This window comes from Aotus nancymaae, unplaced genomic scaffold (genome assembly GCF_030222135.1).
Source record: "Aotus nancymaae isolate 86718 unplaced genomic scaffold, 86718_ANA_hifiasm-v0.15.2.pri h1tg000028l, whole genome shotgun sequence".
Lineage (NCBI taxonomy): Eukaryota > Metazoa > Chordata > Mammalia > Primates > Aotidae > Aotus > Aotus nancymaae.
The window spans coordinates 34,978,874-35,005,585 of record NW_026988441.1 but is presented as its reverse complement, the minus strand read 5'-3'; the positions used below and the strand labels follow the sequence as shown (position 1 = coordinate 35,005,585).

Here is a 26,712-nt window from a genome sequence, read left to right as displayed (position 1 = left end):
GAAGGTCACTGTTGCAGGATCATCACTGGGCAAGTTCATGGATGGTTCTTTTTTTTAATTTTTATTTTTTGAGACTCGCTGTTATAGCGCAGGCTGGAGTGCAGTGGCGTGATCTTGGCTCACTGCAACCTCCACCTCTCAGGTTCAAGCGATTCTCCTGCCTCAGCTTCCTAAGTAGCTGGGATTACAGGCATCCACCACCATGCTCAGCTATTTTTGTTGTATTTTTAGCAGAGATGGAGTTTCAACATGTTGGCCAGGCTGGTCTTGAACTCACGACCTCAAGTGATCTGCCCATCTTGGTCTCCCAAAGTGCTTGGATTACAGGCATGAGCCACCACGCCCGGCCTCATGGATGGTTATTGTGTGTCTAGGTGATGGGCAGTCATGACCGTGGAAGCCACTAGAAGTCTAAACGTCACTGAGCAGAGTTTGGTGGAGGAGACCTCTTGTCCTTGGGAAGGCACTGGTCATTGGGTAGTTACTTGGACATCAATAGTCCCTGAGAACTGGTCAGTAGAACTCAGTAACTGTTAGTAACTGGAGGTCAACAGACTTTGGGACTTTGGGATTCATAGGGCTGAAAAGCCCTTGGTCACTTAGGGGTTACTAGACAGGGGGGTCCAATGGCCCTGGGGGATCCAGGACACTTTGGGCTACAAGACAGTCATCAGAGTGGACTCCCTGGGTATCTACAGGCAGTCAGAGGCTCTGTCTCTCCCAGCCCTGACCCCAGGGGTTGGCACAGTTACTCACCCGGCTATCTGCACTGGGGGCCATCGTGTCAGTCATCCAGGAGCCAAAGCGGGATCCCATGGCCCGAACAGTGATGGGGTTACTGACCCCGGTCAGCTTCCCACAGCCTGTGAGGCAAGAACAGGGGGAATGAGGATGGGAAAGGGAAGAGCCTAAGAGAGGCTGGACAAAGATGAGCTGTTATGATCAAGTTGGGGAGAGCTGGGACCAGGGGTGAGGAAAGATTCAAAAATCTGGTCCCAATATGTTGTTGAGTTGGGAGTGAGGGGTTGGAGGCCAAGGGCCAGGGCCATTTCTAGCTTCTGGGCTCAGGTGTGGCCTTAGGTAGGAAGGTCAAGGGTTGAGGTTTAGAAGTTAGTGGTCAAAACTGTGCCCAGCTTCTAGGCACAAACAGATGATATTGGAGTTGGGTGTGGCAATCAAAGATCAGGGGTCAGGGTCAAGGGCCAAGGCATACCCAGCTTCTGGGCGCAGGCGTGGAGCCGGGCCTCCAGGGCCATCACCCGCTGCTGCAGGTCCTCGTACCCGTAGGCACCCATCTCCTCCTGGATGGCCGCCAGGCTGCCGGAGAGATTCCTCACCTCCTCCCGCAGGCGTACAACGGTCCGCGTGTCTGTCTTGTACTGCTCCAGGACCGAGCTCAGGGGCAACAGTTCCGTCATCCTGTCCTTCAGCTCCTGTGCCCCAAGATGGAACCATGGCCATGCCTGACCCCTGACCTTTGACCCAGACGTAACCCCAACCTCTGACTCACAACTTCACCCTTTGTATTTGATACATACCTGGCCCTTGACATTTGGTTCAGACTGGACCCTAGATTCTTCCCAGACACGACCCCACTATAGGCACTAATGGATACCAAATCCCAATCATTCCTTTGATCTCTGGCCTGGACCCAGAAGGACCCACCTGGAAGCTCTTGGCCGAGAGGGAACCATCAGCCGCCCTGAGCCGTGCATCCAAGCTCCGCATGAGGGTCTCCATGCCGCGTACATACTGGAGGTCACGATATGTCCGCAACTCAAGGACCTCCATGGACTGGGAGACGTTCTGGACCTAGGAATGGGGACAACTGAAGGGACCAGACCTCCTTCCCCAAACCTCAACCCAGAGATGTTACAGATAAGAACTGGCGGGACCAGAGGCTGCATAGACACCAGACCAGCGAGGCCACTTTCTCCTCCCCTGAGCTTACCAGCAGCCTCCCAATCACCTGCCCAAACCGTCCATCCATCCCTCCCTCCTACCTACTGGCTCCCATCTGGTCCACCCACCACCACCTCTCACCTCCTCCCTAGTCTCCCAGTTCCACCTTCATCCCTTGTAGTCAATTCTCCACACAGCAGACAGAAGGAACTTTCAAAACAGAGATTAGATCACCTTCCTCCTCCACAGATCCTGCGCTGGCTGGTCCTGCCGTCCCCCACCCCACCCACTTTGTCTCTCTTCATTCTCACAGACTCTAAGCTCCTTCACTCTGCAGGGCTTTGCACTTGCTGGTCTCTCTACCTGGAGTGCTGTTGCCCGCACGTTCCCATGTGGCTCCTTCGTATCTTTCAGAGTTCTGGTCCAACGTCCCCGGCTCAAAGCATCCTTCCCTAACCACCCTGTCCCAGGTAGCCGCTCACTACTCTCCTCTTGCCTGGTCATTTCCTTCCCAGCTGTGACTATGTAAAACATTCTTGTCCATCTGCCTCCTTCAGATGGGACCCTCAGAGACAGAGGCTGCATCTAGCTTGTCCACAACTTAATCTCCAGTGCCCAGCACTGGCCTGGAGTCGAGGCTCAATAAGTACTTTTTGGCTGAATGAGTAAAATAAACTTCCCTTATGCTGGCCTCTCCTCACTCAAACTGAGGGCCCCCAGCTCCCACCTCCACGTGGCTACGGTGAATTCCACATGAATAAGGTGAACTCCCCTGCCTAAGGCAGACTCACTTGGCTGAGGTGAACTTTACCCGGCTAAGATAGACTCCACCTGGCTAAGGTGAACACCATACTTGGCTAAGGCAGACTCCCACCTGGTTAAGGTGAACTGCACCTGACTAAGGTGATCATCTGGCTGAGGCAGCCACCTTGTTAAGGTGAACACCATTTGGCTTAAGTAGACTCTCACCTGGCTAAGGTAGATTCCCACCAGCTGCACCTGACTAAAGTGGACTCCACTTGGCTAAGGTAAACTCGGTCAGAGTCACCACTGGATGCTTGAAATACAGACTTTCCTGTACAATTATTCACATGACACTTGGAAGCTCTCAGAAGCCCGGCAGCCTAATACCCACCCTGGATGCCACGAAACATTTTTTTTTTTTTTTTTTTTTGAGACGGAGTCTCGCTCTTGTTACCCAGGCTGGAGTGCAATGGCGCGATCTCGGCTCACCGCAACCTCCGCCTCCTGGGTTCAGGCAATTCTCCTGCCTCAGCCTCCTGAGTAGCTGGGATTACAGGCACGCACCACCGTGCCCAGCTAATTTTTTTTTGTATTAATAGAGACGGGGTTTCACCATGTTGACCAGGATGGTCTCGATCTCTCGACCTCGTGATCCACCCGCCTCGGCCTCCCAAAGTGCTGGGATTACAGGCTTGAGCCACCGCGCCCGGCCTTCACGAAACATTTTTACGGTAGTCTCGCTTCTCCACAGTTTCACTTTCCACGTTTTCGCTACCTGAGGCCAACCGCAGTCCAAAAATATTAAGTGGGAAATTCCATAAATAAATATTTTGTAAGATTTATTTATTTATTTATTTGACACAGAGTCTTGCTGTGTCGCCCAGGCTAGAGTGCAGTGGTGCCATCTCAGCTCACTGCAACCTCCACCTCCCAGGTTTAAGTGATTCTCCTGCCTCGGCCTCCCAAGTAGCTGGGACTATAGGCACATGCCACCATGCCCAGCTAATTTTTGTATTTTTAGACGAGGCTGGTCTTGAACTTCTGACCTCAAATGGTTCACCTGCCTCGGCCTCCCAAAGTGCTGGGATTACAGGTGTGAGCCACCGCATGCTGGCCCAGGGAACTGTTTTCTATTGACCATGATCAGAGGTAGAAGGAAGCTTTTGTAGGAACCATTGAACAGGCTGGACATGGTTGCTCATGCCTGTAATCGCAGCACTTAGGGAGGCCAAGGCGGGTGGATCACCTGAGGTCAGGAGTTCAAGACCAGCCTGACCAACATGGTGAAACCCCGTCTCTACTAAAATACAAAAACTAGCTGGGTGTGGTGGCACATGCCTGTAATCCCAGCTACAAGGGAGGCTGAGGCAGGAGAATCTCTTGAACCCGAGAGGTGGAGGTTGCAGTAAGCTGAGATTGCACCACTGCACTCCAGCACCTGGGGTGACAGAGTGCGACTCCATCTCAAAAAAAAAAAAAAAAAAAGCATTGAACAGATATTGGATAAAGTATCCATTTGGGCACGGTGGCTCACGCCTATAATCCCAACACTTTGGGAGGCTGAGGCAGGAGGACCACTTGAGCCCAGGAGATTGAGACTAGCCTGGACAACATAGGGAGATCCCATCTCTACAAAAAATATAAACATTAACAATGCGTGGTAGTGTATGCCTGTAGTCCCAGTTACTCAGAGGCTGAGGAGCTGGGATTGCTTGATCCCAGAGGTTTGAGGCTTCAGTGAGTTGATTGTGCCACTGCACTGCGGCCTGGGTACCAGAGTGAACTGTGTCAAAAAGAAAAAAAAAAAAAAAAGATCTGCTTGGAGAGGAGCCGGATTATCAGCCAGCTCTGAATAATTTGCATAGCTGAATATGGCCACTGGCTGACCTGGTTGGGTCCAGAGGGTGGGACAAAAACTGGGACATTATCCCAGCTGCCCCCAGGACACCTGGAAGGTTCTCACCTTCTCCATCAGTTGCCGCAGCTCCCGACTCCTGCCATCTCGAGAGCAGGTACTCTGCGCCGGGATCACGGCTGTGCAGATGCATTTCCCGTCGGGGGCCTGGGCAGAGGTGTACAGCTGCCAGCCCTCTTCTGGGCTCTGGAACAGAGTCTGCAGAGAGGTATGGGGGTGGTCAGAGAGTAGGATCCCAATAAGCGTCTCGCCTCACCCTCGCTGGGACAGGAAGGGGGCATGAGGAGCCCCTTTGCGGGGCTCCAGGCTTATGCCAGCGCCTGCCGTGTGTGGTCTCAGTCCCTCCTTAAGGAGCCTCATTTTACAGATGGCAAGACTGAGGTGCAGAGGGACTAAAGAACACAGCAAGGAATTGGAGGTCTCAATCCTTCTCCCAGACCAGATTTCATTCTCTCACACAGATTCGCACACACACAACACTGTCTCCATCACTGCCGTTAGAGATCCACTCAAGTAACGCCCAAACCCGGACCGCCTCTCGGCTTCCCCAGCTCACTGTGACATATAGGCTCTGGAGCTATCTCGGGACCATGTAACGTTTTGTTGTTGTTGTTTGTTTTTGAGACACAGTCTTGCCCTGTTGCTCAGGCTGGAGTGCAGTGGCACCATCTTGGCTCACTGCAACCTCTGCCTCCTGAGTTCAAGTGATTCTCCTGCCTCAGCCTCCCGAGTAGCTGGAATCACAGGCGCCTGACACCACGACCGGCTAATTTTTGTATTTTCAGGAGAGATGGAGTTTTATCATGTTGGCCAGGCTGGTCTCCGACACCTGGCCTCCACTCCAGCCTGGGTAACAGAGTGAGACTGTGTCAAGAGGAAAAAAAAGGGGCTGATCTCAGGTGATCCGCCCCCCTCGGCCTCCCAAACTGCTGGCATTACAGGCATGAGCCAGAGCGCCCAGCCATCAGGGCCACTAAATGTTAAGTGCAACCCTGCTGTGCCCCCACCCCACCTGGAGCTGCCCAGGTAAGGTAATGGCCAAAGTGAGACAAAATGCTCAGATAATCCAGTGATCAGTTATGGATTTGTTTCCCAAGCCATGCTCCTTGCAGCACTGGTAATCTTACCAGGTGTGCTGGAAAAAGGACGCTCTGTGGTCAAATAAATGTGTGTCTTACTGGGTGAAACAAATTTCGTTACTGCAGGACTTATCAGAGCCTTAGAAATGCTAACATGGGGAACTCTAGACACAAGACAGTCATAAACTTCCAAACCGATTAGAAGATATCTATGAGGCAGGTGGATCACCTGAGTTCAGGAGTTGAAGACCAGCCTCGCCAACATGGTGAAACCCTGTCTCTAGTTAAAATACAAAAATTAGCCAGGCATGGTGGTGGGAGCTTGTAATTTCAGCTACTTGGGAGGCTGAGGCAGGAGAATCACTTGAACCTGGGAGGTGGAGGTTGCAGTGAGCTGAGATTGCACCACTGAACTCCAGCCTGGGCAACAGAGCAAGACACTGTTTCACACACACAAAAAAAGATGTCCATACCATGAAAATATCTTTTGTCCCAGGCATAGGGTCTGGGATAGGATCAAGTAAGAGAGGGAGGCCCGGCGCAGTGGCTCACGCCTGTAATCGCAGCACTTTGGGAGACCAAGGCGGGTGGATCACCTGAGGTTGGGAGTTTGAGACCAGCCTGACCAACATGGAGAAACCTCATCTCTACTAAAAATGCAAAATTAGCCAGGCGTGGCGGCACCGGCACATGCCTGTAATCCCAGCTACTTGGGAGGCTGAGGCAGAAGAATCGCTTGAACCCAGGAGGCGGAGTTTGTGGTAAGCCGAGATCGCCCCATTGCACTCTAGCCTGGGCAATAAGAGCAAAACTTCATCTAAAAAAAAAAAAAACGAAGAGAGGGAATGAAGAAAACATCTAACGGTGGTTGTCCATGGATCTAGTGGGAGAGACGGACATCAGACGGGAGCCATGGAGGGTTCTGAGCAGAGGCGGGACGTGCCCTTACTTGGGTGTTCTTCACAGTGACCTCTGGATGCTCTAGGGGTGAGGGAGGAAGGCCAGGGCAGGAGTGACTGCACAGATCCAGGCAGGCTATGATGGGTAGTGGCCATAGAGGTGGCAAATGGAAGATCCTGGTCCTATTCCAGGATGCATTCTTACAGGCATGGAAGACATTCTCATAAAAATAAAAACCCAGTGTTTTAAAGAGAAACAAAGCACCATAATTATTGATCATTTGCACAGCCGTTACCAGATCTCCCAGCAGAACCAGTGCCGTGAGCTGCAGCACAGATAAACCAAGCTGTGAATTATGAGCAATCCCGGGGACTCCAACTATTAGCCCACCTTTTTCTCTCCCACTCAATCAAGTCTTTTTTTTTTTAGCTTTATTGGAATGTGAGCAAATGATATAATTGTACAAATTGTACAGAAGAGCTTGACTCCCCCACTAATCTATAAAGAAAACAAGCCATTCATAAACGCCAGCTGAAACTATTATAGTCATTCTTTGAGCCTTAGTACACCCTTCCTAAATGGGGGGAACCCCCTCTTTATAAGTTGCACATCCTCAGCCCCGGCAGAGAAGCACAGCAACTCACTTTCTCCGCCTTCCTTTTACTCAGGTAGGAGCTGGATGGAACTAGCATTCACTGCAGGTGCACCCAGGATTGGCCATGGCCAAGGGCTTTCCCTGATGGTCAGAGCCCACCCTGCCCTCGCATGGTGCCAGCAGAAAATACACCCAGCAATCCTCAACGACGACCCACAAGCGTTAGTGATCAATACCACCCCTCTCGACTCCCTGGTGGGAAAGAACTCAAAGGTGTGTGTTCCACGAAACCTTCCAAGGGAAACCATTAGTTGGTGATCCCGGTCGACCACAGCAGCAACCCGCTCATTACATCTATTTATTTACTTTATTATTATTTTTTATTTTTGAGACGGACTCTTGCTGTGTCACCCAGGCTGGAGTACAGTGGTGCAATCTTGGCTCACTGCAAACTCCACCTCCTAGGTTCAAGCAATTTTCATGTCTCAGCCTCCCATGTAGCTGGGATTACAGTCACCCAACTCCACGTCTGGCTAATTTTTGTATTTTTAGTAGAGATGGGGTTTTAGGGTTTTACCATGTTGGCCAGGCTGGTCTCGAACTCCTGGCCTCAAGTGATCTGCCCGCCTTGGCCTCCCAAAGTGCTGGGGTTGCAGGCGTGAGCCACCATGCCCGGCCTGTTTTTCTTAAGATGAGGTCTTGCTGTTACTCACCCCTGGAGTGCAGTGGTGCAATCCTAGCTTACTGCAGCCTCGAACTCCTGGGTTTAAGCCATCCCCTCCCACCTCTGCTTCCTGAGTAGCTGGGACTACCAGCAGGTACCACCACACCCAGCTTTTTTCCCTTTTGTAGAGATGGAGTCTCGCTTTGTTGCCCAGGCTGGTCTTGAACTCCTGGGCTCAAGGGATCCGCCTGCTTCGGCCTCCCAAAGTGCTGGGATTAGGGGTGTGCCTGGCATACTCATTAACTCTCCCTGCATGAGTTTTCTTCACTTCCTCTCTCACTTCTCTGCTCCCCTACTGGTTCTTCCTTGGGTTTTTTTAGGTGAATACTAGCACTTAAATCCTCCCTGAAGGAGCATGACCTAAGACAACAAGGATGGCTCAGTACAAGAGGAATAACCAAAGAATGCCTGCCCTTTGTTTCTGGGATAATCCAGAACTCTTCCACTTCCCTTCTTCTTCCTTTTTTTTTTTTTTTTTGGAGATGGAATTTCATTCTGTCACCCAGGCTGGTGCGCAGTGGCATCACTGTGACTTACGGCAGCCTCAACTGTAAGGGTTACTGCCGAGTTTAAAACGAGGAAACTGAGGCCGGCACAAGAAGAGCCAATGCGAATTTATCCAGCTCCGAGGTGAGGTTCTATAGTCCGACGGGAGGAACCGGAGAAGTCGCGCTTGACTCCGCGCAGATGTGGGGTTTTATAGGGAGTGGACGCGTCTTGATTGGTTGTGGGGAAGCAGGTCGTGGGAGGGGCAAGCTGCCATTGGCAGGCAAGCGGGATGCACAATACTATTGGGCAGGTTTTGGCGGGGCTTCTTTTAAATTTTGGTGGGGTTTTCCAACGGCTGGCTAGGTGCTGAATGCAAAGCCTAGTGCCGAGTGCAAAAGTGGGCGTGGGGTGATGACGTAGTTTCTAGGCGCGGAGAGGGATGGGTGTGTCCGAGCTCGGGGGGGGGCGGTCCGAGCTCCAGGCCCAGGGTGGGGGGGAGTGGGCGTGTCCAAGCTCCGGGAGAGGCAACGGGCCTTACCAACCTCCTGGGCTTAAGTGAATCCTTACACCTCAGCCTCCCGAGTAGCTGAAACTAAAGGCCTTTAGTCTTACCACCACACCTACTAATTTTTATAGAGATGGAAGTCTCTGTATTGTCCAGTATGGTCTCAAACTCCTGGGCTCAAACTCCTGCCTCGGCCTCCCAAAGCACTGGGATTACAAGGTATGAGCCACCATTACCTTTTTTTTTTTTTTTTTTTTTTTGAGAGGGAGTCTCACTCTGTCACCCAGGCTGGAGTACAGTGGCACAATCTTGGCTCACTGGAATCTCCGCCTCCTGGGTTCAAGCAATTCTCCTGCCTCAGCCTCCCAAGTAGCTGGGATTATAGGCATATGCCACCATGCCTGGCTAGTTTTTGTATTTTTAGTAGAGACAGGGTTTCACCACGTTGGCCAGGCTGGTCTCGAACTCCAGACCTCAAGTGATCCACCCACCTCAGCCTCCTAAAGTGCTGGAATTACAGGCATAAACCAACGAACCCGGACCTCCCTTCTTGATAAAGCCAATTCTTAAAAAAGAAACAACAAAGAAAAACATCGAACAGGAGCCCAAGCATCCCTGCCCCTCCTCGCCTGGCTCTGCTCCCCAAGCAATTTAGACAGAACCCCCCAAGGAATATCTTTTGTGCAGAGACAAAGCGCCCAGTTCAACGTAATTAACATCTTCCTACATTTCCTAGCGTGTCCTTTGAAGCAAACAAGCCATTTTCTCTCGACAGAGGAAACGTTGAATTGTAAAAGAGAAGCAAGATTTAAGTGGTGCAGAGAGAAGGCCTCCATGGCTTTCCTAAAATAATTGTCTGCGTTGGACGCATCTCACCGGAGTGTTCTCTGCAGCAGTGTAATTAAATGCCCGGGTTTTGGCTGCCAGATCGCAGCATGCAGAGGTCCTGAGTTTTGCCCATTGGGTTTAAGTTCAGATATGCAGTCAATGCATGTCCCTAGGAACTGCTGGAATGTTCTGGAAGGTTCCACGTGCTAGCTCTTCCAGACTGGGTCTAGCTTGGAAACAAAGTCAGGAGTTCTTGGCAGTCAGAAGACAAGGGAGGAACAGAGAGCGTCCTACTCTAAGGGAAATGCGTATAACAGCAGGTCTAAGAACACAGGCATTTTCCAGCTTAGAAATCTGTGGTCTAGCATCCTGTCTCACCTCGGACTTGGCAGCTGTACTAAGAAGCCAACCCACTCCTTTTGTTTTTGTTTTTTTTCAGATAGGGTCTTCGTCTATTGCCCAGGCTGGAGTACAGTGGCATGATCTCGGCTCACTGCAGCCTCAACTTCCCTTACTCAAGCAATCCTCCCGCCTCAGCCTCCTGAGTAGCTGGGACTACAGGCGTGTACACCACAACTGGCCATTTTTTTGTAGAGACATGGGGAGGGTCTCACTATGTTTCCTAGGCTGGTCTTGAACTCCTGGGCTAAAGAGGTCCACCTGCCTTGGCCTCCCAAAGTGCTAGGATTACAGGCGTGAGCTACCATGCCAGCTCTGCCAACCTGCTCTCTCTTTGCTGAGCTCTTAGTTCAGGGTTTAATGGGCTTTAAGAGTGAACCTATGCACTCAAGTAGCTGTTCCTCAAATCCTCTTTTCTGGCTTAAATCTTTCAAACACTTTTGCTGAGGCTGCCCCAATTAAACACCAGCCTCTAAAACAGGTCCAGGATTAACTGAGTAGGACACACGCAGGAAAAGTTTTTCTTGCTGTTGGGAACAGGGATCATTGTCTCCTACCACTTCACCACCTGTATCTTTGTTCAAAAACAATTCCTGATGGACGGGTGCGGTGGCTCACGCCTATAATCCCAGCACTTTGGCTGAGGCAGGCGGGCGGATCACCTGAGGTTAGGAGTTCGAGACCAGCCTGGCCAACATGGTAAAACCCTGTCTCTACTAAAAATACAAAAAATTAGCCGGGTGTCATGGCAGGTGCCATTGAACTCCAGCCTGGGCGACAGAGCGAGACTCCATCTCAAAAAAACAAAACAAAACAAAAAAAAATTCCTGGTGCTTCCCTGGGGACGGAGGCATTGCTACGGGGTCCTGGGGACAGCAGGAGCATGGGCTATCAGGAAGTGGCCAACAGGAAGAGAGCAAGCGCCTGCCTCTTAATAAAATGAGGCTATTACTGTGTTTGAGGATGGATAATTTAATCAGGAAGCCAAGGCAGCTTGAGGCTTACATATTTATTTGTGCCCTGCCTTGTTCCAGAGAGGACTCTAAGTGGTTTACAAGGATATGTAAAATACCATAAGATAGCTCCAGTTAAATATGAGAGCAGGGATTAGATATTTTTGGAGGGCAGCCTGCCAGTCCACAGCCAAGCCTTTAAAGTTCCTGCAATTTGGATGTTATTCGGCCAATCCATAGCTAAGACTTCAGCCCGTGGACACTGTGTGGACAAGCATCTGATTGCTACAAGTGTGATATCCTGCTTTTTGCCAGCTAAAACTAACTCTCCTTTTTCCTGACTAAAAGCTGTTCAGGCTTTATGTTAGCCTTTTTGCGCTGAACAGACTCCATCTTGGCTTCTTCATTTTAGTAACCTTCTCCCCTTTAAGTATGTAACTATAGTATAAAGCAAGGCCAGACTGACTCTGGGCACCCAGAAATGCCTTTGTTGATAAGAGGCCGAGTAAAGTGGTATGAGCAGAGCCTGGAAATGCAGCTGCAGTGAGCGCCCAGAGCCCGCCTTATCTGTAAGTTGTGTCTTTCATGACAGCTGTACTCCTCACACCTGGCACTGTTTTATTTCTTATGTACCAGCTTTTCTTTTCAACTTTTTGCTTACTCTGCCTTTGTGAAAACTTTGTTTCAGCTAGGTTCCCCCCTTCCTTTTATTAAACTAGTGTATAAAAGACCACCTAACTTTTTCTTCGGGGCCGAGAGAATTTTGGGCGTTAGCCACTCTCGGTCACCGGCTTAATAAAGGGCTCGTAATTCATTCTCAGAGTGTGGCGCGTTCCTTGACTCGCTCAGGTACAACACGAGGGAGGTTCATTAAGCATTGTTTAAAATTGGACAATTAGAAACTATTTTGATCAAAAGCTTTTACACATGCTGGAAAAAGAAAAAAAGATTTTTTTTTTTGAGACAGGGTCTTGCTCTATCACCCAGGCTGGAGTACAGTGGCACGATCATAGCTCACCGTGGCCTTTATGTCCTAGGTCTGAAGCTATCCTCCCACCTCAAGTCTCCTGAGTAGCTCGGACTACAGGTGTGAGCCACTACACCAAGCTAATTTATTTATTTATTTATTTTGAGATGGAGTCTCGCTCTGTTGCCCAGGCTGGAGTGCAATGGCGTGATCTCGGCTCACTGCAACCTCTGCCTCCAGGGTTCAAGTGATTCTCCTGCCTCAGCCTCCCCAGTAGCTGGAATTACAGACACCTGCCATTATGCCTAGCTACTTTTTTGGATTTTTGTAGAGGCAGGGTTTTCACCATGTTGGTCAGGCTGGTCTTGAACTCCCGACCTAAGGTGATTTGGGAGCAAACTGTTGGGATTACAGGTGTAAGCCACTGCTCCCAGCCCAGGCTAGTTTTTAAAAATATTTTTTGTAGAGACAGGGTCTGGCTATGTTTCCCAGCCTGGTCTCAAATTCCTGGGCTCAAGTGATTCTCCTGCCTTGGCCTCCCAAAGTATTGCGATTGCAGGCGTGAGGCACTATGCCCAGCCAATTTACAAATTTATGATACATCTACAGAATGGGATACTGTGCAGTCATTAAAAATTAGGGATTAATGGAGATTAATCACCATCTTTCAATTTATCTTATTTTCCAAGTTTTCTACAACAAACATGTATTGCTCTTTTTTTGAGATGGAGTTTCACTCTTGTTGCCCAGGCTGGAGTGCAATGGCGCTATCTCAGCTCACCACAAACTCTGCCTCCTGGGTTCAAGCGATTCTCCCGCCTCAGCCTCCTGAGTAGCTGGGATTACAGGCATGTACCACCATGCCTGGCTAATTTTGTATTTTTAGTAGACATGGGGTTTCCATGTTGTTCAGGCTGGTCTCGAACTCCCAACCTCAGGTGATCCACCCACCTCAGCCTCCCAAAATGCTGGGATTGCAGGTGTGAGCCACCGTGCCTGGCCCATATACTGTCCTTATAAAGATTTTTGGGCCGGTGCAGTGGCTCACGCCTGTAATCTCAACACTTTGGGAAGCCAAGACAGGAGAATCTCTTGAGCACAGGAGTTTGAGACCAGCCTGGGCAACATAGTAAAACCCCATCTCTACAGAAAATTTAAAATTTAGCTGAACATGATGGCACATGCCTACAGTCCTAGCTACTCTGGAAGCTGAAGTAGGAGGATCACTTCAGTCCAGGAGTTCAAGACTGCTTAGCTATGAAGGCGTCACTAGCCACTATACTCCAGCCTGGGTGACAAAGTGAGACCCTGTCTCAAAAGAAAAAAAAAAAGATTTTTAAAAGTCCTTTAAATTTTTTTTTTTTTTGGCAAGGGAGAAAAAGAAGAAAAACAAAAGCAAGGACATAAGACAGAGCCAGAAACGAGGCTAAGAAAAACTCATCTCTTAAAAACCTGAACAATCAGCATATGGCCGGGCCATAAGTTTGGCTCCAAGCTCCTTAGCAGCCAACTCAAAAAGGGAAAGCTGGTCATTTATGCGGTTCTCAGTGTCCTGAAACAAAAGTACACCAGATGCTCAGGAGAAAGCTCAATTATTTTTGGCAGGGATTTCTCCCACAGTCCTCCCAAAAAGGATTCCACGTGATGTCACCAGCATCTCTCTGGGCAATATCCTTACGATAGAAGTGACTAGCTTCCTCTAGATGTTTCTTATTCCTCCTGGGATGGTAGAGTAGGGCCAACTGGTAAGAGCAGGGTCCTGGAGTCAGGCTGCCTAGGTTTAAGTTCTAGCTTCACCATTCTACCTGCTGTGTGACGGCAGCAAGTGGCTTAATCTCTCTGTGTCTTTCTTAGTTTTCTCTTTCTTTCTTTTTTTTTTTTTTTTTGAGACAAAGTTTCGCTCTTGTTGCCCAGGTTGGAGTGCAATGGCGTAATCTCCGCTCACCACAACCTCTGCCTCCTGGGTTCAAGCAATTCTCCTGCCTCAGCCTCCCGAGTAGCTGGGATTACCGGCATGTGCCACCATGCCCAGCTAATTTTGCATTTTTAGTAGAGATGGGGTTTCCCCATGTTGGTCAGGCTGGTCTTGAACTCCCGACCTCAGGTGATCTGCCCGCCTCAGCCTCCCAAAGTGCTGGGATTACAGGCATGAGCCACCACGCCCGGCTTCTTAGTTTTTTCCTTTGTACAATGGACATGATGACTACCTACTTCTCAGGGTTGCTGGGAGGGTCCAATGAATTCATAATATATATAAGAGCAATTAGAATAGCCATCTGCATGTAGCAAGACCTACACAAGTGTCTGCTAATATTATTTTTTTCATTTTTTAAGAGACAGGGTCTCACGCTGTCATCCAGGCTGGAGTGCAGTGGCACAATCATGGCTCACTTCAGCCTTGAACTCCTGACTTCAAGTGATCCTCTGGCCATCAGCCTCCTGAGCAGCTGGGACTACAGGTGTGTGCCATCATGCCCAGGTAATTTTTTGTTTTTTGTAAAGATGGAAGTCTCACTGTATTGCCCAAGCTGGTCTTGAACTCGTGGCCTCAGACAGTTCCTTCAGCCTCAGCCTCCCAAAATCTGGGATTACAAAAAACATGTACCACTGCACCTGGTTAATTTACATTTTTTTTTTTTTTTTTTTTTTTTTTGTAGAGACAGAATCTTACTGTGTTGCCCAGGTTGGTCTTGAACTCCTGGCCTCAATCCTCCATCCTCAGCATCCCAAAGGGCTAGGATTATAGGCATGCACCACTGCACCTGGTTAATTTTTTTTAATTATGTTTTTGTAGAGGTGGGCTCTCATTATGTTGCCCAGGCTAGTGCAGCAGAATGATCATGACTTACTGCAGCCTCGGATTCCTGGCCTCAAGGGATCCTCCCCTCTCAGCCTCCCAAAGTGTTGGGATTAATGGCCTGAGCCATAGCACCCGGCCCTGCTATTACTATTATCTTCATAACACTCAAAATCCCAATTTGGTAACTTCCTGAGGTCAAACAGTGTGAGTCTTAACACAATAAAAAGCATCTGGCAAAGTCTCATGGAGTCAGGGTTGAGGTTGCTGGACCATGAGGCAAAGAAAGTCCAATAAAGGCCGGACGTGGTGGCTCATGCCTGTAATCTCAGCACTTTGGGAGGCCGAGGCGGGCAGATCACCTGAGGTCAGGAGTTCGAGACCAGCCTGGCCAACGTGGTGAAACCCTATCTCTAAAAAAAAAAAAAAAAAAAAAAAAAAGAAAGTCCAACAAGGGAGAGAGGAGAATAATGAGGGATGAGAGGGGACACTTGCTCCATCCTAGTCCCCATGCAGCCCCAGCTGGCTTCCTATCCCAGAACATCTCCACACTATAACCTGGCAGCAGGGGAACCATGGTCCTTCTTCATCCTTGCAGGCAATGAACCCCATGCAGGCACACGCTGCTGTATTCTCTCTGGCCCATCCCCTCTAATTGTCTTTCCCTTCCCTGCTCACAGGATGCTTATTCTCATCTCTAGACCTTTGCACTAGCTGGGCCCTCTGGCAATCCCTGCACTCACACCATCTCAGGCCTACGCTAACTCTTCCCCATCCCCAGGGCTCAAGCGTCCAGGTCTCTTCCAAAAGCAGCTTTGGCTGTCCCTGCCATGTGTTACCCACCTGTCGAGGCATCTTCTGCATTTTCCCTAATGCTTCTGTTTCTTTTTTTGTTTCTTGTTTTCAGAGACAAGCTCTCAATTCTGTCACCCAGACTAGAGCGCAGTAAGTGGCGTGATCTCGGCTCACTGCAGCCTTGACCTCCTGGGCTTACGTAGTCCTCCTGCCCAGCCTCCCACAGACATGTATGACCACACCAAGGTTTTTTTTTTTCGTCGCCAGGCTGGAGTGTAGTGGTGCGATCTCGGCTCACTGCAACCTCCGCCTCCCAGGTTCAAGTGATTCTCCTTCCTTAGCCTCCCAAGTAGCTAGGCCTACAGGTGTGTGCCACCAAGCCCGGCTAATTTTTGTATTTTTAGTAGAGACGGGGTTTCACCATGTTGGCCAGGATGATCTCAATCTCTTGACCTCACGATCCGCCTACCTCGGCCTCCCAAAGTGTTGGAATTACAGGCGTGAGCCACTGTGCCTGGCCCTCGACTAATTTTTTTTTTTTTTTAATTTTTGTAGACATGAGGTCTCACTATGTTACCCAGGTTGATCTCAAACTCAAACTCCTGACCTTAAGTGATTCTACTGCCTCAGCCTCCCAAAGTGCTTGATTACAGGTGTGAGCCACCATGCCCTTACTCCTTATAATGCAAGCCTGGGAGGAAGGCGCTGTCATTATCTCCTTTTGACAGGGGAAGAAACTAGGGAACAGAGAGGTCCCGGCTCTTTGCCAGGTGTGGTGGCTCACGCCTGTAATCCCAGCACTTTGGGAGGCCATGTTGGGCAGATCACTTGAGGTCAGGAGTTCGACACCAGCCTGGTCAACATGGCAAAACCCCATCTCTACTGAAAATACAAATAATTAATTGGGCATGGTGGTGAGTGCCTGTAATCTCAGCTACTAGGGAGGCTGAGGCAAGAGAATCGCTTGAACTTGGGAGGTAGCGGTTACAGTGAGCTGAGATGGTGTCACTGCACTCCAGCCTGGGTGACAGAGCAAGACCCTGTCTGAGAAAAAAAAAAAAAAGAAAAAAAAAAAACAAGTCTTGGGGCAGTGGCTCACACCTGTAATCCCAGCACCTTGGGAGGCGGAGGCAGGCAGATCATGAGGTCAGGAGTTCGAGACCACCATGACCAACATGGTGAACCCCCGTCTCTACTGAAAATACAAAAAAATTATCTGGGCATGGTGGTGTGCACCTGTAATCCCAGCTACTCAGCAGGCTGAGGCAGGAGAATTGCTTGAACCCAGGAGGCGGAGGTTGCAGTGAGCCAAGATCATGCCATTGCACTCCAGCCTGGGCAATAGAGTAAGACTCTGTCTCAAATAAAGTTTTAAAAAAAAAAGACTCTGCCAAAGCATCACTGCTTGTAAGTGGTGTAGCTAGAATTCGAACACGGGCCATCTGGCTCCACAGTCTACACTGGCTTACGGCACGACTCCTGTCCTTCTCCTCCAAGCCCTGATCACAGCCACCATGAAGAGGGCTTCACTGGTGGGAACGCTGGCTCCAGGCCTGCCTCTGCCCTGGGACAGGAAACAGTAGGGAGGCGTGAGTTTTGTTTGCTTTGCAAACAATTCATCCCTGATCCTCAGAATGAGGATGCTTATGGACCAGTGGGACAGAGAGCAATCACCTTCACAGATCTACCATGAATTTTCCCTTTCTGCCACAGAGCCGGCTTCTCTTGTTTGTTCTGGGGAAGGAGCACCTGTGATTAGGCTGCAGACAGGTGCCCAGTAGGCTAGGCAGAGGCTGTGGCTTCTCTCTGTCTGTGGGGATGGCAGGAGGGCTGTGAAGAATGATGAAGGATATGCCTGTCTGCTACGTCTGAGCATGACAGGGGGCCATGTCCCTTTGGAAAGCTTGAGATAATAGCAGCCTGCTCTTGTCAAACCTTGAGGTATTGGGCAAATCTCCCCTGAGTGATAAGCTTGTCAGGCCTTAAAGAAGATATCAGCGAGGCGCTGTGGCTCATGCCTGCAATCCCAGCCCTTCTGGAGGCCAAGGTGGGCGGATGGCTTGAGCTGAGGAGTTTGAGACCAGCCTGGGCAACATGGTGAGACCCCGTCTCTACCAAAAATACAACATAATTTAGTCAGGTGTGGTCCCAGCTCCTCTGGAGGCTGAGGAGGGTGGATCGCCTGAGTGTGGGAGGCAGAGGTTGTAGTGAGCTGTGTGCACTGCACTCCAACTGGGTGACAGAGGAAGAACCTGTCTCAAAAAAAAAAAAGTTCTCAGCTTGCCTGTGCCATGCTGGAATTCTGGGAACCACCAGGGGCCTCCCTCAGCCTGAGAAGCTGGGGTTTTGCCTAGAAGAGCCTTGTGGCTGGGGGACGGGTCAGGATAGAAAGTAGTTGTGAGTCCACACATTCATTCATTCATCCATCCATCCATTAATTCATCTTTCCACCCATTCATCCATCCAATCCTCCATTTACTCACATTTATTCATACAGCCAACCATCTATCCATCTATCCATCCATTCATTCATCTGCCCATCATTTATCTATTTACCCATTCATTCATTTATCCACCCAGCCAACCATCCATTCACTCATATTCATTCAACCAGCCATCCATCTATCCATCCATCCATCCATCCATCCGTTCATCTGTCCATCCATCCATCCGCCAAGTTCTACTCCCATTCTGAATTTCATATTTTACTTAACACATATAGAGTGCACTCTTCTAAGCTGCCTTACAAATATTACCAATATTTGATTCTTAGAGGCCCATCTCATGGTACATATTAACACTAGCTCCATTCTACAGATAGGAAAACTGAGAAAGAGAAAGGTCAAGTTGCCCAAACTCACAGAGCTGGGATTTGGATGCCAGCCTATCAGACTCTCAGCCACTATGCTGAGAGGACAAGAGTCACTTCCTTCAGGGTCTCATTCTGTCTCGCAGGCTGGAGTGCAGTGGTGCAATCATGGCGCAATCACTGCTCACTGCAACTTCCACCTCCCAGGCTCAAGCCATCCTCTCACTTCAGCCTCGTGAGTAGCTGGGACTACAGGTGCACACCACCGTGCTGGGCTAATTTTTTATTTTAGAGACAGGGTATTTATTTTAGAGATGGGGTTTCATCATGTTGCCCAGGCTGGTCTTGAACTCCTGGGTTCAAGGGATCCACCTGCCTCAGCCTCCCAGAGTGCTGGGTTTACAGATGTGAGCCATCACACTTGGCCGACCATTTTTTTTTTTTTCACCTGGGTGCAAGTGGGCTAAGGCCAAAAAGGGCGTTAGCTGACATTTTTGGTTTTTTAAGAGACAAGGTCTCAAGCAGTTGCCCAAGCTGGAGTGCAGTGGGATGACCATGCTCACTGCATCTTCAGCTTCTCAGGCTCAAGCAATTCTCTCGCTTCAGCCTGCTCAGTCGCTGGGACCACAGATGTGTGTCACCACACCCTGACACCTTGATACATTTTTTAAATTTTTGTTTTGAGACAAGGTCTTGCTCTGTCCCCAAGGCTGTGCCCCCCATTGGTGTGACCATGGCTCACTGCAGCATCAACCTCCCAGACTCAAGCAATCCTTTCACCTCAGCCTCCCAAGTAGCTGGGACTACCGATGTGCACTATCACGCCTGGCTAATTTTTTTTGGACCAGTGGGACAGAGAGCAAACACCTTCACAGATCTACCTGCTAAGTTTTTTTTTTTTTTTTTTTGAGACGGAGTTTCTCTCTTGTTACCCAGGCTGTAGTGCAATGGCGCGATCTCGGCTCACTGCAACCTCCGCCTCCTGGGTTCAGGCAATTCTCCTGCCTCAGCCTCCTGAGTAGCTGGGATTACAGGCACGCGCCACCATGCCCAGCTAATTTTTTGTATTTTTAGTAGAGACGGGGTTTCTCCACGTTGGTCAGGCTGGTCTCGAACTCCTGACCTCAAGTGATCTGCCTGCCTTGGCCTCCCAAAGTGCCGGGATTACAGGCGTGAGCCACCGTGCCCGGCCCCTGCTAAGTTTTTAACACAGGATCTCGCTATGTTGCCCAGGCTAGTCTCAAACTTCTGGCCTCAAGCAATCCTCCCATCTCAGTCTCCCAAAGCACTGAAATTACAGGTGTGAGCCACGGTACCCACCTAATCAACTTTTACTTTTGGAATAAATTTAGATATATAGGAAAGTTACAAAGATAATACAGAGAGCTCCTGCATACCCCCTCATCCTGTCTTCCCTGTTATTACAGCTTACATAACCACGGTACACTTGTCACAACTAAGAAATCAACATCCATGCATTCATTACTATTAACTAAACTCCAGATTTTATTCAGATTCCCCAGTTTTCCCACTTGAGTCCTTTTTCTGGTCCAGAATCTAATCCAGGATCCCACGTTGCATTGAGTCATCACATGTACTTAGACTCCTCTGGTCTATGACTGTTTCTCTGTCTTGTTTTTTCTGACCTTGACAGTTTTGAGGATTACTGTTCAGGGAGTTTTAGAGAATGCCCCACTGGCCTTTTTTTTTTTTTTTTTTTAAGAGATGGGGTCTCACTCACTATGTTGCCCAGGCTGGACTCAAAACTCCTGGCTTCAAATGATCCTCCCGCGTAAGCCTTCCAAAGTGGTAGGACTACAGATGTGAGCCATCATGCCCAACCACCACTGGTTTTTATTTATTTGTTTGTTTATTTATTTTTGAGAAAGAGTCTCGCTCTGTCGCCCAGGCTGGAGTGCAGTGGCGCCATCTTGGCTCACTGCAACTTCTTCCTTCTGGGTTCAAGCGATTCTCCTGCCTCAGCCTCCCCAAGTAGCTGGGACTACAGGTGTGTACCACCATGCCTGGCTAATTTTTGTATTTTTAGTAAGCATGGGGTTTCACCATGTTGGCCAGGCTGGTCTCAAACTCCTGACCTCAAGTGATCCACCCATCTTGGCCTCCCAAAGTGGTGCGATTACAGGCGTGAACCATTGCACCCAGCCTTTTATTCTGTCTCTTGACACAGCAAGAGACAGAGTCTTGCTGTGTTGCCCAGACTGGTCTTAAACTCCTGAGCTCAAGTGATCCTCATGCCTCGGACTCCCGAAGTGATGGGATTACAGGCATGAGCTACTGTGCCCATCCCCTACTGGCTTTTGAGGGCAGGAACTGGGGCCTCACTTCCCTGGCCATTTCCCCAGGCTGTAGCCCAATGCAGTAGCTGCTTCAGACACTTCTTAAATGAACAAATATTGAATGGCCATCACTGAGAGCTTTGTCTTCCTGTCCTCCCTGTTCAGCAGGCATCCCTGCCAGAGGCTAGATCTGGAAGAGTTCACGGAGAAATAAAAGCTCTTCTCCTTTCAGAAAGATTCGTTTTTGATCCTTTCTTTGTAGACATCAAGGATTCATTTCTTTAATATTTAAGGGCTTTTGTACCAAAGAGAAGAAGCCGCATTTGCATCAGTCTCATTTTTTCAAGGCAGGCGAGAGAGATCTTTCTAGCAAGATGGGGTTTCTTCCTTCACGGAGCTGTCACTTGATTTATCTGCTTCTCCTTCTCCAGCCTTTGGGCCTCTGGCAGGGGGCAGGGAGGAGCGAGGGTTCTGGAATGATCCACAGACTCTGATGTCCTCTCTGCCACAGCCCAAGGAAGCTTAATTAGAACCTCGCCAATTTGCCGGGACTAAGGCGGCCTTAGGAGCTGGTGTAGGAGCCTGGCTGGGGATGAAGATGAATTAGCAGCTTTTTTTTTTTTTTTTTTTTGAGACAGGCTGGAGTGCAGTGGCGAGGTCATGGCTCACTGCAGCTTCGACCTCCCCGGCTCAGGTGATCCACCCCAGCGTCCCAGGTAGCTGGAACCACAGGCACTTACCTAGATTGGTCTTAAACTCCTGAGCTCAAGCGATCCTCCCACCTCGGCCTCCCAGAGGTGCTGGGATTACAGGCATGAACCACTGCACCCGGCCCGAATTAGCAGTTTTCTTTCCTGTCCCTCTGAATAGCTCAATAGTTACCACGGGGACCAAAAGCCTGCCTTTGGGTACACAGAGCATGTCCCTTTTCTAGCATTAGCTGGTCAGAAGTGGGGATCCCTTTAGCCACGCAGGCCTGCAGGTCTCGCTGCTTTTTACTTCTCAGCCCCAGGAGGCCAAGCTGAAGGCAGAGAATCTAAAGAAGCTGTCCTCGGCGAGGTCATCTCTCCGCCACCAAGGTCTCTGCTGCTGGGAGACACCGTGGCCCCAATTTAATCTCTGGCCTGAAGTTTTTCAAACGTAAAAATGAGCCTGGGTGAGCTTTTCAGATACTTCCTTCCACTCACAGGAATTCAATTTCTGGCCTGGATATAAATTTGCAGCCATCAGCGCCCACGGTAGGGGCTGGGGCCGGGCGCGTTGGCCGAGGATGGATTTTTGAAATCAATCTGTCAGCGCATGGAAAGGTCGTCATGGGGGAAATTTATCTTCCGTGGCTGGCTGAGGCGTTTCGCCCCGATAGCCAGGGACACCCCTGCACAAAATGGAGGTGTTTGCTGTGAGGCTCCCAGGCTGGAAGGAGGCCTCAAAGGCTGGTCAGCACAGCCAGGAGGTGACACTGATCAACCTGCCTGTTGATAACGATGACAGCCAGGTACCCGGACTCCTGAAAACCCACCTCCAACGCCTCCTTCCTGCTGGTTCCCTGTGTGCCCCTGGGCGTGGCAAGTCCACTCTGGGTCCAAACCTTTTTTCCCTTGGCTACACCTCCAACACACATTCCAGGGTTTCAAAGAAATGAGTCTCAAAGGCATTCAATTCCCCCAGTGGTGGTGGGAGGACGTGCTCATTAAGGGTCTCCTAGGTTCAAGCCTCGGTTCTGCTGTGTGACCTTGGGCTAGTGACTTAGCCATCCTGTGCCTTCGTTCCCCCAGTTAGAATATATGGCTAACAATAGTACTGATGTCATGAGGGGGTTGTTAATATAATTAGAATGGCTTCACATCATGTTATAGTTTGAATGTGTCCCCCTAAAATTCATGTGTTGGAAACTTAATCCATTTTATTTATTTTTAAAGTGAAAGCAAGTTTATTAGAGAAGTAAAGAAACAGGGTGGGCGCGGTGGCTCCTGCCTGTAATCCTAGCATTTTGGGAGGTCGAAGCAGGCGGATTGCCTGAGCTCAGGAGTTCAAGACCAGCCTGGGCAACATGGTGAAACTTCATCTATACTAAAATACAAAAAAAAAATTAGCTGGGTGTGGCAGTGTGCACCTGCAGTCCTGGCTACTTGGAAGGCTGAGGCAGGAGAATCGCTTGAACCAGGAGGTGGAGGTTGCAGTGAGCCAAGACTGTGCCACTGCACTCCAGCCTGGGCGACAAAGCAAGACTCTGTCTCCCCCCAAAAAAAACTTAAAAAAAAAGAAACAGAAGAATAGCTACTTCAGAGGCTGGATATGGTGGCTTATACCTGTAATCCCAACACTTTGGAAGGTCAAGGCGGGCAGATCACTTAAGGCCAGGAGTTCAAGACCAGCCTGGCTAACATGGCGAAATCTTGTCTCTAGTTAAAATACAAAAATTAGCTGGGCGTGATGGCGGGGGCTTGTAATCCCAGCTACTCGAGAGGCTTAGGCACGAGAATTGCTTGAACCAGGAGGCGAAGGTTGCAGTGAGCCAGGATCATGCCACTACATTCCAGCCTTGGTGACAGAGTAAGACTCTGTCTCAAAAAAAAAAAAAAAAAAAAAGTAACAGTGTTGAGAGGTAGGACCTTTAAAGAGGAAGTTAGGATGAATCAATACCATTAAAAGGGCTGTGGGTTATCATAGAGTGTGATATGGATAAAAAGAATGAGTTTAGCTCAATTTCCTTTCTCTGTGTCACTTCCACCTTCAGCCCTTTGGCCATGGGATGACCTTTGCCAGAGGCTGGTGCATGCTCTTGGACTTCCCAGTCTCCGGAACTGGAGAAATAAATTTCTTTTCTTTTGATAAGAAAAATTAATTGATAAACTGATTGATTATTTTACAGATGAGGTCTGGCTCTGTTGTCCAGGCTGGAGTGCAATGATGCGATCCTGACTCACTGCAGTCTCAACATTTCAGGCTCAACTGATCCTCCTGCCTCAGCCTCCTGAGTAGCTGGGACTACAGGCACATGCCCCCACATCTGGCTAAAATTTAAAAACCTATGTAGACATGGGGTCTGGCCACATTGTCCAGGCTGGTCTTGAAACTCCTGGGCTCAAGCAACCCTCCCACCTCGGCTAAGTGCTGGGATTACAGGCGTGAGCCACCACACCCAGCTCTTTATAAATTACTCAATCTGTGGTAGTCCGTTATAGTAACAGCAAACAGGCTGGGACACATAACGCAATGTGATATTCAAGGGAGTGTGACAGAATTGCTTATGGAATAAAAATAAGCAAATGGGTGCTGACTGGAAACACAAAAAGGTTGGCCGGACTGTCTGAGCTTCAAAACTGGCTCTGTGTTACCCCGGGCAAGTGACTCTCTCTGAGCCTCAGTTTCATTTCTTTTTTTGTTGTTCTTTGTTTGAGACAGAGTTTCACTCTTGTTGCCCAGCCTGGAGTGCAATGGCGCCATCTCAGTTCACTGCACCCTCCACCTCCCAGGTTCAAGCAATTCTGTCTCAGCCTCCAGAGTGGCTGGGATTACAGGCGTGAGCCACACTGCACCTGGCATCAGTTTCATTTCTCAAACAGGGAAACTGGCAGTAGGTGATGAGATGAACCTGTTGGCTTTTGATGATCCAGCCAGCTAATACGCCAAAAATGCCTCAAGCACTGGTTCTGAGAGAGACTGCTCAGGAAATGCCAGCGGCTGTTTTCCTTGCAAGGGCAGATAGGACAGCACCCTCCAGGGCTTCCCCACATTCACAGATAAGCAAGGAAGAAAGAAAAGGGAAGAGGCAATTATAGCAGGGTGGGACAAGTGTGGCCTTGCCGGGGAAGCTTACAAGGCTGGAAGAGCAGAGCTGGCTCCAGGGAGCCTGGGTTTTTTGTTTGTTTGAGACTCAGTAGCTCAGGCTGGAGCACAGTGGTGCAGTCATGGCTCACTGCAGCCTCAACCTCCTGGACTCCAGCGACCCTCCCACCTCAGCCTCCTGAGTGGCTGGGTGATACGGTTTGGATCTATGTCCCCGTCCAACTCTCATGTCAAATTGTAATCCCCAATGTTGGAAGAGGGGTCTGGTGGGAGGTGACTGCATCATGGGGCCAGATTTTCCCCTTGCTGTTCTTGTGATAGGGAGTGAGTTCTCTTGAGATCTCATTGTTTAAGTTGTAGTGCCGGGCACGGTGGCTCACGCCTGTAATCCCAGCACTTTGGGAGGCCAAGGTGGGCAGATCACAAGGTCAGGAGTTCAAGACCAGCCTGGACAACATAGTGAAATGCCTGTCTCTACTAAAAATACAAAAATTAGCTGGGCATGGTGACACGTGCCTGTATTCCCACTACTTGGAAGGCTGAGGCAGGAGAATCGCTTGAACCCGGGAAGTGGAGGTTGCAGTGAGCCAAGATCGTGTCACTGCACTCTAGCTTGGGCAACAGAGTGAGACTTCGTCAAACAAATAAATAAAATAAAATGGGCCGGGCGCGGTGGCTCACGCCTATAAACCCAGCACTTTGGGAGGCTGAGGCAGGTGGATCACAAGGTCAAGAGATCAAGACCATCCTGGTCAACATGGTGAAACCCCGCCTCTACTAAAAATACAAAAATTAGCTGGGCATGGTGGCGCACACCTGTAGTCCCAGCTACTCGGGAGGCTGAGGCAGGAGAATCGCTTGAACCCAGGAGGCGGAGGTTGCGGTGAGCTGAGATCACGCCATTGCACTCCAGCCTGGGTAACAAGAGTGAAACTCCATCTCAAAAAATAAAAATAAAAATAAATAAATAAATAAATAAAATGAAATGAAATAAAAGCGTGTAGCACCTCCCACTTCTCTCTCTTGTTCCTGTGTAAGAGCCCCCGGCTTCCCTTTTGCCCTCTGCCATGAACGTCGGTTTCCTGAGGCCTCCGCAGCTATGGTTCCTGTACAGCCTGTGGAACTGTGAGCCAATTAAACCTCTTTTATTTATAAATTACCCAGTATCAGGTATTTCTTTAGGGCAGCATGAGAATGAAGTAATACGCTGGGGCTCCAGGTGTGCGCCACCACGCCTGGCTAAGTTTTTTTAATTTAAAAACATTAAATTTAGATTTTAAGAGCCTGGGCTATGTTGCCGAGGCTGGTCTTCAACTCTTTCTTTTGTTTGTTTTTTGAGGTGGAGTCTTGCTCTGTCGCCAAGGCTGGGGCGCAATGGCACCATCTCAGCTCCCTGTAACCTTCGCCTCCGGGGTTCAAGTGATTCTTCTGACTCAGCATCCCGAGTAGCTGGGACTACAGGTGCACACCACCACGCCTGGCTAATTTTTGTATTTTTAGTAGAGACAGAGTTTCATCATGTTGGCCAGACTGGTCTCGAACTCCTGACCTCAGGTGATCTGCCCAACTTGACCTCCCAAAGTGCTGGGGTTACAGGTATAAGCCACCACACCCAGTCTGGTCTTGAACTCTTGAGCTCAAGTGATCCTCCCACCTCTTCCTCCCAAAGTGCCAGGATTACAGGTGTGAGCCACCGTGTCTGGCCCAGAGCCTGGTTTTGAGGGTGTAGCAATGGCCTTCTGGAAGAATCAATAGCTAAGCCTACGAATGTAGGAGCAAGAGTCAACATGGGCAAAGGCAGGGAGGGCAAAGCATCCATTCATCCCGGAAATATTTACTGAGCACCTACTATGTGCCAGGCACTGTTCTAGGCATTGGGGTCACTACTGTCTAGGAGACCAGCAGACATCCCCCCGGGCATAAAACTTTTGCTGTAGCAGGAAGGGGCACAGCAAATGGGGGACCTGAGAGCTGTTCAGTGAGGAGTTCAGGCAAGGTGTGGTGGGGCTCATCTGTAATCCCAGCACTTTAGGAGGCTGAGGTGGGAGGATCACTTTCGACCAGGAGTGAGGCTGCAGTGAGCTGTGACCACACAACTGCACTCCAGCCTGGGCAACAGAGTGAGACCCCATCTCTAAAAATAAATAAATAATACAAATAAATAAAAGAGGAGATGAGGGTCGGGCGCGGTGGCTCACGCCTGTCATCCCAGCACTTTGGGAGGC

General features: G+C 49.6%; 1 protein-coding gene across 3 annotated transcripts in view; it reads right to left on the bottom strand.

Moving 5' to 3' along the window:
• Positions 1-26,712, bottom strand: part of OLFM2 (olfactomedin 2) — an 81,925-nt gene that overhangs the window by 2,669 nt on the left and 52,544 nt on the right. For 2 of the 3 annotated variants that reach the window (XM_021676673.2, XM_064381893.1), the window contains exons 2-5: positions 4,610-4,759; positions 1,666-1,812; positions 1,214-1,433; positions 757-863 (exon numbers count right to left, since the gene is read on the bottom strand). In XM_021676673.2, coding sequence (XP_021532348.1) covers positions 757-863; positions 1,214-1,433; positions 1,666-1,812; positions 4,610-4,759 — 624 coding nt within the window. The remainder of the gene's footprint in view (positions 1-756; positions 864-1,213; positions 1,434-1,665; positions 1,813-4,609; positions 4,760-26,712) is intronic. The other variant, XM_064381894.1, reaches the window with a different exon arrangement.